Genomic DNA, 13,008 nt, shown 5'->3' with positions numbered 1-13,008 from the left:
AAATTGCCAATATGTCGTAAATCACATAAATGCTTGGATACAGATGAAGGATTTTATTTCCACATACAGTAGTTTGTATTCAAACGTCAGAGTCACACCTTGCAGCCGCTGCTGTGCGCTGTTACTACTGAGTTCACACCTTGTTACATGAATGAGGAGTGATTACACGCTGCACATTGCTTATATTTGCAGTGCAGAAACTCATTTAAAGAAAATGTATAATTTTGTGTAATTCAATTTTGAAACATGCAGGATGTAAGATGTGACCTGATGTATTTTGCAAAGAATACTAGGTCTTTTGTCTTTCCAAATAGACTTTTCAAACCTTTGGACCAAATAGTGAAGCTATGCGAAAAGGAGTTCTGTCCCTTTTCGGCCCGACTCGCTCCACTTGTGCCTTGGCTGTGTTCTCAGACTGCAAACAGGCTGGTAACATGCTCCTCCCACTGAGGTCAAGACCATCTGTGGTTTGATGATGAGCAATGACTGACAGGCTGATTTACATGAGCATGGGGACTGAGATGTAACAGATGGACATGAGACTTATAGGGCTACTTCAAGAGCTTTGAAGCGATTGGTCAATTTGTAACTGAGCTAGGAAATACTGCATGAGCAAAGGTGACGCCCACTAACTTTGAGTATCGTTCAATAAAATGGGTCATTGTCATGGAAAGTTATGCTATTATGAGTTTGAGGTAGCTGTCTCTTTTGAGAAACACTGAGTGGTTGTTTTTAAATGCTAGCTCCCGGCTGAGATGGTTTTCCCTTTGTCATTACTGTTCTATCCAATCATTTGAGGGCATGGTGCTCTTCTGGATCCTATAGATTTTCACAGACATTTGGCAGGACTACTGGATATGATTTATTACCATGAATTTATGGAAGTGGCTGGTGTTGTGTGAATGAACAGTCAAATGATTTGACAGAGGACATATGGACTCTGGAATGTGTCTAAGTCCAGCCTATTTGGCTGGAAATGGGCATTAGCGGATTTAACAAATTCATAGTCAAACAAGAATATTGCTTATTCATTTGCATACATATATACATACAGTGGTGATGCCCCCATGGATGCAGAGTGGATTGACCTGGTGGATTATAATTCAGTGTATATTATTGAAATATAATCGTACTGACAATAATTTTTTTAATGTGGTTTTCCTATTGTTCTTATTATACAAATCCATTCAATATGTATTCTACCTGTAGGGGTCACTAAAGCAACCAAAACATTGTTGTGGGATTGAGTCCTAGGCCAATACTGCATCTTTGTGCACATATACATATTCAAATCCCTCATCATGTTATCTAGACTGAGAACGTTTGAATCATATTGATCTTTGTCCTTGTTAAGAATTAATAAGGACAATTGTGGGGTTGTTTGTTTATTTGCTTGTTTGTTTGTTTGTCTGTTGTGTGAAACACGCTGTGCTGCATTTGTTATGTGTGAAAAGTGCTATAGAGTATATAATATTAGATTTTGCTACATTGATTTGACTCGATTCCCTCTAAACTTAAACAATACAATGATTAAAGCAAGGAAATCAATGGATTTGAACAGAACTGTAACTTCAAAGCATAAAAACAAAACAAAGAAACAAATTTAAAGAGGACTGTTTTGTGTTCCCTTTTGATCCGTTGCCAAATGATGTACTTTAATCTCTTCTTGAACAGGTTGTTTACCTCTGTTCAAATGCAGTACGTGGCACATGGCCTGTTGCCACGCAGAAGTCTATGGTTCTGGATCTATTGACCATTTTGTCTAGTGCTGTTAATATACCACTTGGGTTCTACTATAAACGGATGAAGACATTTAAATGCATAATACTTATGGCAAGCAAAAAACATTTTATATTCTTATTAAGTGGCAAACGATGACACAAAATAGACAAAATGCATGAACAACATAGAAATTAAGGTATAATAAACTGGTGCCCTACCAGACCTACCGTACTCTCTACGCCCCGCTAAGCTACGGGCGCCTAAAATGACATACAAATAGAAAAGGAAATAGAAAGAAACAGAAAACAAAACATAAAGGTGATAGGCTTAGTACAAAGCATTGGATTTCATTGAGACGCTCAGAATGACAGACAGTGCTTTACTCATGCTTTGTGCCTTTAGTGCAGTGTGCTCTGTGGGATTCCTCAGTGTAAAGCTATGAGCCCCATTCCAAATGCAAAAACATACACTCGAGTAAAGTCAGGAGAATAACACCAGTCACCGCAATAACAATCAAATACATAAGTTTAATTTGTTGAAAAGAAAAGCATTTCAAACAATGCTTTAGCTGTAAATGACCAAAAAAAAGCCTCACTAAACAATGCCATTTGAGATCCCTGAAAATTGGAATATGGCTAATGCAAAACAAATGCTTAAAAATACATACATTTTAATATTAAAGGCAAAATAGAACATTATGTAAAACGATGTGTGGTCCTTCGAAAACCCTTATTTCACACAGCTTTCGGTTCATTTCTCCAAATAGATTGTCATAAATCAATAAACAGATCAAATAATACAATTACATTAGATTGATAACACAGAATGATTGCATGGTGAAAAAACAAAACGATTAAATCTCAGCTAACTGTTTTATAAAAGATAAATTGTAATTATTTTTATACTGTAGTAATATAGTAATAGATATAATATGATATTAATCTTTTCTCAAGATCTCTGCTACATTTAAACATTTAAAATGAAGGGCTAGTTCTTTGGGCTAATCGGTAAACAAAAATTAATCTTCCTTCGGTATCAAAATACCTTATACTTCTTAACTCAAAGTAAAACATGTCTAAATATAATTGGAAAATTGTATAATTGGGCACCAAGTAGTTCTGTAGAACATATTTTTTGTTCTTGAAAAACAATGAGCTTGATGCTGTTCATAATTTACCCCATTGTTCAGTTCAAACAAGTGCAGCTTGTTACATAAAGCAACAGCTGTAATAAACATGAATATTTTGGAGTCACATCTCATGAAAATGATGTATGGATATCCAACTGATGTCTTTCTTCTCTGTCAGATGGACGCTCAACAGTGATTGGTCATTAGCTGCTGCCTGCAACTTCTTGTATTCTAATGTCAGGTGTCTGCCACTTAAATAAAAAACACACAAAATGTCTCCTTTGAGGGGAGACATTTTGTGCCAGATCAGAATAAAGTCAAACTGAACGAGTGATTTCGGCTCCTATGCCACTGTTAAGCACTTGCAATGATATGGTGCACATTACTGCATTACCTTTTTGTTAATACTAAATAATTACCAAGTAAAGTATTGCAGGGGCTTTATGCTGAAACTCATTATCGATATTGTCCACAGGCACCACTCCCTTCTCAGCATATAAACATGGTTTTATGAAGGCTTGTCACTATATTCAACGACAGATCTTTTGCATAGAATGAATGAATGTTGGAGACATCATAACTGGCCACTCTTAAGCACCTTTAAATTTTAGTTGCTTCCCAAAACAACGGGAAAACATTAGGAAACATTGGGAAACATACACGTGAACAAGGACAACCACCACATACATTCATCCACAACTCAAATAAGAAAATGCCTTTTCCCTTTTTCATACTATTTCAACTAAAATAGGCTTAAAATAGTCACAGTCATCTGCCTTGTACTAAATAATGATATGCTGATCCAGCCTTGAGCTGGCTTGTAATAAGAAAAAATAAGTTTGTATTTGGATTTTTAGCAACAACTAAGTGTTTGTGGAGAATAGAGATTCTGTACTGCAGCCAGTTAAACATTTTTTAATCTGTGTTGTAAAGAAATATGTAAGTCTGGAATTTTAAATATACTACTTGGTAAACTGAAAGCTATTATCGATATGCCCTCAGTTTACACTGATCTATAGAAAGGTTTAATAGTTTGAATCATCTTTTCAAAATGCCACTTTTCTAGTATTGTCTTGTGTGATGATCATCCGCCCACATCCTTTGAGGTAGGACAGAGAACACTATGTTGGACTGCTTCCATTGGTCCTAGACTGACACTTTGGGCTAAACAAATTAAGATGAAGTTGTCCTTTAGAAAAGGTTTATCTTCTTTATGTGTGAGCTGTCACTAGTGAAGCGGCGTTTGTACATTCTCTAGTACTGCACTGCACCTCCAGGGAATCAGCAGAGGTTGAAGCCTACATGGCCCTGATTGTCTTTGTATAAGGACCTTCAGTTTCTTCCATCTTTCTGCAATGTCATTTATTACTAGAGAAAGATGGCATTTAAAAAAGGTGACTGATCATGGGATGTGTGAATGAAAGCGTATGGCTTTAATAAGCCTCGATGGCCCTTTAAAAATCAAATCTGTCTGCATGCCCACTGATGAATCGAAGACAAAAAACACTGGACATGTGGGTTTGTTTACAACCATGTTATAGGTGGACTTTCATGACTGAAGGAAGTGCTTTGCTCAACGGGGGTCGTAAGGATTAGGGCCCTCCGAGACACATTTACAAACTACATCATTTGTAATAATACTATCATTTGTATCATTACACCCCTGTTTGCTTAAAAAAGAACATTGTCTCCTTTGTGAGCACTGCCATTTTTTTTTTATAAGTACTGAATACTTTTTTATGTACAAATCAGTACAATTATTTACATATGCACAGTTTGAACATGAGTGCAGTTTGTGCTGGAATGAATGGAAGGAAGTACATTCTCACAATATGAATCACATATCTCATTATTTTTTTCTATACAGCACTCCATTCTTAGTCAATATGTTCATGTAAACATTTGAACCACAGCTTTTGCCCAAATACAGTTAAGATGAGGCGGACTTTTATTTCATGAGCATTGAATGCTTTGAAAGTGTCAGTTGCTTTGTGCATGACTGTACTTTACTACACTGCAGTCTTCAAACATATTGTCTAAGCTTCACATTCCAAAGGAAATAGCTACAAATAAATGAGTTCATTGTTATTGACTACAACTAAACTTGACTTTGATGAACTGATAATGAAATTTCTAAAATTATTCACAGTATTTTGCTGTCTAGAGAGAAATCTTCTTAGGAGGAATTGACACATCGGCAGTAGATTAATGGACTGATAAGGCGTAAGCAGCAAGGCCCTCATGTTGAATCTAAATGTCATGAAACACTAACCATTATTTTCACAGGCTTCTTATGTTTAGTTCTGCCTGCACATTATTGCTGTAATAAATTGTTTAAACTTGCAGATGAACGATTGATTGGCATCTTGCTTGATTGGCTTTTAGCGCATACTTGATCACTGAGACTTGGGATCTTAAAGAACAGCATTCACAGTGCTTTCTTGCTGTCTTTTAGAATCTATAGCTATGCAGTTTGACATTTTGTTGTCAAAGTGAATATCCAAAAGTCTGTAGATCTAGTAATATTACTGCTAATGCACTGGAATGAAAATGAACTTCCTTTTTCATGTGAGGGCCTGTCTAATTCTAATTCTTCCTGTGAACTTTTGTTAATTACATTTGAAATGTTCCTTGTTTTCATTACATCTAATTTCATTTGGGTCTCGCAATAGTTTTTTTTGGCACTTGAGGATCAGTCATCTTTGACAGTCATCTGTCATCTTTGCTGCAGTACATTTTGATGGCTAAGCAAGACACTTTTTTCGAGATGACAGGCTCTGCCTGTAAAGGGACACAGCCACACTGTCACGCTCTTTTTTAGTGTCCACTTAAACTCTGGGATTTCTGTATCTTCTTGATGTGCACAGAAAGAATGATTAAAATGACATAGACAGATATGACATGGGCCCACTGTTGTATTTGCGGCTCCATAGTTCTAGACTGGCGCTTCTGTGACCACCTGTGTGACCAATAATGTCCTGTTGTTTGTTTGCCTTTTGCTTTTTGTTGATGTCCCAAGGAAAGTCCTCTATTGGAAGGGGGCTTGCAGGACTTCCAGATCCCTCAGGGGTGCTTTCTGGAGTGCCCTCTATAATCTCAATCCGTGGAGGGTCCATAAAGTCCATAATATTAAAGGGTGTTGGCTCTGGCTGACACATTACTGATTTGTCCTCTGTGTTTTGCCTAACAGCCCAGCTTGAGCCTGTTTGGATTCCTATGGACACACGGTCATCTGTCTGAGTGGTGCTGTCATTGCACGGCTCCCGGCACAAAGTCCACATGTTGTAGCATTGAGTAAAGTTGAAAAAATTGCTGTTAAAAGTTTTCAACTCCCCACAGACGTCCCGTCGTAGTTCTGCCAGCTCGTAGCGCATTGCAGAGATTTCATCCTTCCATTGCATGTTGAAAGCTGCAACCATGTTGGCAGACTCTTTGAATGCCTGAAGGGCTTGAGGGACTGGGGGCTCGGCTATAGGTGAAGCTGCAGGCATCCTGTAAGAAGGCGGGGTCGCTGGTGGGACAGAAATGGCTGTTACAGTGGAGCTTGTGCTGTGCTGGCTGCGTGCAGCAGCAGTCTCTCTCTCCAGCCTTTCCAGCTCTGCATACGCGGATGAGCTGGCTCCATCATCATCTTCTATCATGTCTTCATTTAGCAAAGAGGTGGCATCCACAACATCATATCCCTCTGAAAAACAGATTGGATATGCAAACAAGGAAATTCACAGTGAAAGGAACAGCTGGAGTGCGGCTGTATGGGAATCTGAACTAACGAACACATATCTATGGAAAGCATCCAGTATGTGAAAACCAATGCAATGGTGGCAATGTGGACCGATTCAGTGCCTCACTTTTGCACCATATTTATACTTTACAAGCTGTGCATATAAGTGGCTAATTGGTATATGTATAACTAACTCTCACATACTGTAGGCTTTCACAATGTTTTTACACTGCCTTCTCAGTCAGCTGAAAGGTCCATCAAGCTTCTTTCCATCTTTTCACAGCACAGCGCGTTAAAGAGTAGTCACACACGAAATTAACATAATCATAGGCATTAAGAGATAGTTTTTGTTTAGAGAAGAGTTTGTGAATCAGGCATATTGGTCATTAGCTTGAAATTGTGCTTTTTGTGCAAAAGAAAAGATGTCAAGAGAAATTAGAATAATCACACTCCACTGGTTTAAGAAGCAGATATGAACCCTATTGAACATGTCAGGTCCAGGATGGTGGATTAGACCATGCAGGTAGAAAGCCTGGTGAGGCTAGGGGTCACCAGGAAGAGGCTGCAATCCCACAGTCAAAGCCAGCTGACACATTTACTGCCACGCTTTACTCTAGTTTAGACAGCTCCCACAATGACTGGAGACAGTGGCAATGTGAAATACGGCTGTTTTATGTAATGCATGTATGTACTTTTAAACAACTCATTCCCAAAAAGTGCTTTAGCAGGGATAAATGAACACAGTGTTTGTGGGTTCTCAAGTGCTTAAGTGGAAATACTGTAATATTATGAAACAAAGCACTAAATCTTATTATACTAGCACACTAGAATCCTATCTTATATATACTGAGAAGGCAGTGCAAAAACACACATATACATAGATATATGTATGCGTGTCAACATTAAAATACCTGCAACAATCATCCAGTTGTTCTTTCCCCTGGTTATCCTTGAGATGGATGGTCAAATGGAGAGGAGTTTGCTGCGCGTCTGCCCTTGCTCACACAGGGAACTCCTAACCTTACATGCTCTCACTTACTGATCAGCTAGTGCTGCTCGCTAACCAAATAGATTAATCCATCCAATTTAGCTCACTCTTTTGACCAAATACAAACGCACCTTCCATTTAAGTAGATTGTCAAGTACAACTGTTAAACTACACCCCTTTTTTTTTTTTTTTATATCAGATTTCTCTAACAGTGTAGGAGCAAAGAGCGACTCCAAGAGTTCAGCAAATAAGACGGTGGGATTGAAGAGCACCCCTCTGTCCACAGTACGTCTGAATGTTGACAGCAACCCCAATTGAAGATCACAAAAGACTTTTTAAAAAAAAGTCCAAATTGATTAATAAAATAAATGTTACAAAAAATACAGTTCAGTTGACCACAGTGAAACAAAATATGCCCAAAGGTGCATACAAAAAAAGTACAAAAAGTGTTTCAATAGGGTTCATAGCTTTACTCCTCCAACCATACGACAAATGCACTTAGTGAGGGTTACGTCTCTGCATGTTTGCACAAAGAGGCGACTTGGTTGATTTCTTTTGACCACACGTAGCATGGTGCTTGTCGCATAAGTGTGTGCTACCTTTATTTGTAGCTGAACATATATAATATGATTTGTTCATAGACAGCATCTTTGTGCAATCACCTATGTGTGTATTATACTATGTGGGAACTTACCTTGCATTTCTAATATATTTTCTAACATTTTTAGCGTTTATATGTGTCCCCTCCCTAAGTAATCACAAAACAGTTATCACCACACTTTCACATGCTTAGGGTAGAGTCTGCTCAACTAAGGCATGCCATGTAAAGTGGTTAAGTGATGCTGTGTCTTCTGGTCAGTGATTGTGTAGTAAGGAACCCTCCCGCCCTGTATCTACGAGATCTATTAGATCTACTGGATCTAAAATCAGAGGTTAAACTACAGTGCTAAGTCATAGGTCGTGCAAACTAACTCATCCAAGCAACTCCATCAGAAGGGTGGGGGATGTGCAGAGGCAGACAGACACACAGTAGTAGCTAAGGGGAGGAGGGGGACATTCAGCCGGCATCCCCGAAGCTCAAGGGTTCCCACTGTACATATGTAGGTATGTTACAATAGTGCGTATGTATAGGATGCATGGGGATATGTGGTCTAAGCCCTGGCTCTTTTGGGGGAATCATTTTACCTGTGGATCTGAGAGTTGAAGTGACAGTGGAGGATGTCATTGAAGGCAAGCAGTCGTCATCTTGGGAATAACCAGCCTGAATTGCACGGAGGTAACTGTGGCTTCGAGTGCGGAACGAACCGGGCAGGTCCAAGGCCTCCATGGCCTGGGATTCTACTTCACTAAAAACGGACTCGCAAACTGACTCAAACTGGCCATTGACCTCAGTCTCACTCACCTGAGAGACAAAAACAGGAATAGCAGTCCTTAATTTTTCCTCTTCCTTTCTCTTTCTCACTTTGATTCTTCCCCTTTGCACAGCAAATATGGAGCAGCGTTAGCATAAGGACATGCCACTGTCAAAAAGGACCTTAAACTGAACGGATGAATGTCAGGATTTAATAAAGAAGCAACAGAGCACAGCAAAACCAAACCTGTTTAGTAAGTCTTTAGCAACATTGCAAGCACATAATACAACATAAGCAAACATGTAGTCTAATATAAGATAAAGATAAGATCAAAATATGTCAACAAGTCCTCTAGCTCAATGGTTCTCAACCTCAGAGTCACGACCACTATGGGGGTCGCAACTAGGGCAGGGCAATATGGCCTAAAACTATATTATTATGATATCATTAGCAATATAAATGTTCATGAATTTCTGCTTCCTTTCCAAAGGCTAAATAAAAACATTACAGAGTGATTATTGGACTTTTTATGTCTGCTGAGACTCCATGGTCAGTGTTTATGCTGCTCTGGGTGTTAGCATAACATTAGCTGCAATCTGCATTTGCCCTGACTCAGAACCAGCTGCTGTACTCTATATCACGGTGTTAAAAATTCATATCTCCTCCCAGAAATACAACAATGTTATCATGAACGGCATGATATTGCCCAACCCTAGTTCCAACCTAGTTTAGTGGGGTTGCCAGATCAAAGGAAGCGTATTTTCTTTGTAGTTCGAATAAAAAACATGGTGTTGCGAACACTCGTGGTTGTTTTGCGGGGATTCGCGACTCAAAAAGGTTGAGAAATACTACTTTACTTTTTAGTAACATTAATAATAACTCTCCGTAAATGCCTAAAAATCAATCATATTCATGTAATGGTGTATATTAAGTTTCTTATGGGAAAGTGTAATGATCATTTCTATTGTTGGTGCTTTGTCTTTTCACTTACCTGGCTCAGACAGCTCGCCTGACTGAGGGTGCTGACAGCACGCATGTAGCTCTGGTTACGAGAGCGGAAAGGTGGGGCATGGAAGGTGGTGGCAGGGTCCAGTGTAACACTATGGTGGGGCCGCATGTCTCTGGTTTGCAATTGGTAGCCCTGGCTGGACAAGGATAAGGGGTAGGGTAGACATGGGTGCACAGTTCAAAAGCCACACAGCAGAACAACATTGGACAACAGCAGCTCATTGTTTTTTCTAATCATACTTGTTTTCAATACAAAGCAAGCACATGCTGTGTATCACACTTTTGCACTTCTAATGGAGAATGTACATTAGTTTTGATACAGCAATGGCATTCTGTGTGGGCTTGGAAGTCAATCAGTCACATGATAATTAATCTTCATGTAGTAGTTAGACACTTAGTATAAGAAAAAAATAATCTCCCCCAAGAACAATCCGTTTAAAGTAGCAGTTTGTTTACAGACAAGACCTTTAGTTCAACAAATAAAACTATCCGGTCTCATTTCAATGGCACTGTAAGCAGGAAAGACAGTTCATACACTTCTCCACTTTACTGTAACAGAAGGTCACAACAGATTTTGTACAGAGCACAAGCTAGAAATGACCAGCAGCCCTTATAAAACCGGAAGACTGGCATTGCAAATGTGAATACATTCAACACAAGGTAACCAGCAGCATGAGCCATGCAAAGAGACTTAGCAAATTAAACTTGGCTTCATTCAAGTTCTGCTATTCGTGACATTGAGTTGAATTACCCTAAATTACGTGAAAACGTTTTTTGAAGAAAAGTGTAAAATAACGCCCGCTTCTAAATGACACACAAATATTGAAGCGTCTGAACAAAGGCCTGTTTGTCACACAGAGGTCTGTCTGAAAAGGAAAGAATACTTAACCAAGAGCACTTAACAATGCAGCACTTAATAAGTTCACACCAGCAGTCCGCATGAATGTGATTAAACTGACAACCACCAAATCAGAACAACTTGGACAGAAATCTTATCCCAAAATAGTTCCTAATAGTAGATGAAGCATGGCATTCCCCAAAGCCTGATTTCCTGTCTCTATCCTTACTTCAATAACAAACTGCACAATGACCCGGTATAACAAATCATTTATATTGCCATGGATGTCAAAGTATAACGGTGTAAAAGCATCAGTTCTCAATCTGAAGATTAGGACCCCAGAGAGGTCTTGAGATCACTTTACCAGATCAAATGTGGAACAGATCATATACTGTATGTAGTTTGAAAGGAAAAGCTGCCCTGTGTGGGGGGTCGTTAACATTAAAAAAGTGGAAGCTCTGCACACCTAAGAAGGCAAGCCTGATGAAGGTCAGAGTGACCGAAACGTTGCAGCAATAAAAGCTAAGAATGAGTGAGGGAGATTTTTTTCGCTAGGGTCGTTAACGTTAGAAATTATGCTGGGGTTTGTCCTAAAAAAAGGTGAGAACCAGTGACTCAAAGGAGTCTTAAATAGAGGCTGTAACTTATTTTTTATTGTAGCAGAAATGTATGTAAAATGCAGCGCTGCAAAGCTTCACCATCAGTCAGTCTTAATTTGATGAGAAACTGGATTCGGTCCATCCTACCTGTGGGAGTCTAGATGAGGTCTGCTCATGGCTGATTTCAGGACCAGCGCATCCGGTCGTATGGCGTTTTGTGGTGAAGTTTTAGGACTGGGCTCTGAGTCTCCGCTCTCATCGTCAATCTCCCCCATGGCTTTTACGTAGCTGCTACTGCGCATGCGGCGGCACGGGATCTCCTCGTCCTTGTCCCCGGGGTAGGCACTCCACTCGTCCTGGGGCACCTGTTGTTAAAGCACCAGATTTAGATTGGTTCGTTGTTGAGCCTGTCAAGAGCTTCATGTATCTCTGCTTTACAGTGACTGACCACAAAGGGCTCATCATTCCAAAGGAAGTTCCTGATCTACAACACGTTAGTACTCTCATTAGTGGTTTATGGCTCGAAGACATGGCCACTGAACAAGACTTTGGCTGATAGCAGTGCCTTCAGGACTACTGCGAGTAGAGTCAACACACACCAGTATTAAAGTCAGTACAAACTTTTATCTCATATTTTTCTCATATTATTGAGAGCATTATGTAACAGTGATGTTTAGAATAAACAAATCCATCACCTCCATTGATAATGCAAACTCCTGACTCCAACCTATTTTCTGCACATTAATTTTAAAATACATCTCCATAGCCATGTATCCCATCCATTCACGTTTTAAGATGCTGCTCATGCTTGAAATCCCTAAAGAGTCAGCACATTTCTGAAAGGAACTTCTGCATCTGCAGGGTCATCAAACTAATGAGGCTAAGGAGCCTTAAAGAACTACAGAAGCATTTACAGCAAATTAAAACACATCGCACACGTAAGATAAGAATATTTAAATACATTCTTTCAGTCAGTTCATTTACAGGCACTAATGATTATTGATATGGGGCCTTGTGATATGGTGCAAGTTACCTTGTATATGAAATGCGCGGTATAAGTAAACATGCCTTGCCATGGTTTGAAATCTACTCATGGTATGTAGGAAAAAATCCTTGACACTAAAACTTTGTGGCTCTACTTGCTAAAAGATATTGCGATCTTTGCTAATTTGCTCATAAGCAACAATACCATCGACTAAGTACATTTTTGAACCGTTAGAAACAGCCGAATGCTGCTGGGCAGTTTCCTTTCGTCATAGCTGCTCTTTATAGAACGAAGGGGTGCACAGGTCCGGCAGTATGAGAGCATTTGTAAGCCTCTCTTAGTGTCATTGCTTCAGGCTATATACTGGATACAGCTCTACTCCGACTACATTTGACACCGGCAGATTCGCCTCGTCTGATCTGAGAAATTTTAATAATGACCCACAAATCAAAGTTCCCAGATTTACTTGTTTGTACATCCTGTTTAAATCGGACTAGATGGTCGAACGTGCTTTTCTCATTATGAATAATCAAGAGTTCTACTGTCTTTGATATGAAATGTCAAAACAAATACAATATTGGTAGTAACTATTGAACACCATATCATCTGTTTTGTTTTCATCTGCCTAGGCTTGCCTATGTGGCTTTGTATTGCTGATCCAGCATC

At 39.3% G+C, this 13,008-nt stretch overlaps 1 protein-coding gene across 5 annotated transcripts in view; it reads right to left on the bottom strand.

Moving 5' to 3' along the window:
- The window catches only part of dlgap2b (discs, large homolog-associated protein 2b), a 78,955-nt gene that overhangs the window by 9,237 nt on the left and 56,710 nt on the right, over positions 1-13,008 (bottom strand). For 2 of the 5 annotated variants that reach the window (XM_079572659.1, XM_079572661.1), the window contains 4 exons: positions 11,505-11,722; positions 9,904-10,057; positions 8,746-8,962; positions 1,941-1,982 (listed from right to left, as the gene is read on the bottom strand). In XM_079572659.1, the coding sequence (XP_079428785.1) occupies positions 1,941-1,982; positions 8,746-8,962; positions 9,904-10,057; positions 11,505-11,722 (631 nt within the window). Of the gene's footprint in view, positions 1-1,940; positions 1,983-2,036; positions 6,537-8,745; positions 9,036-9,903; positions 10,058-11,504; positions 11,723-13,008 lie in introns of those variants that run through there. The other 3 variants (XM_079572660.1, XM_079572663.1, XM_079572662.1) reach the window with 3 other exon arrangements.

Source organism: Gobius niger (genome assembly GCF_951799975.1).
Source record: "Gobius niger genome assembly, chromosome: 15".
Taxonomy (NCBI): domain Eukaryota; kingdom Metazoa; phylum Chordata; class Actinopteri; order Gobiiformes; family Gobiidae; genus Gobius; species Gobius niger.
Note: the sequence above shows the minus strand (reverse complement) of the source record. Positions and strands in the feature narration are given on the sequence as shown.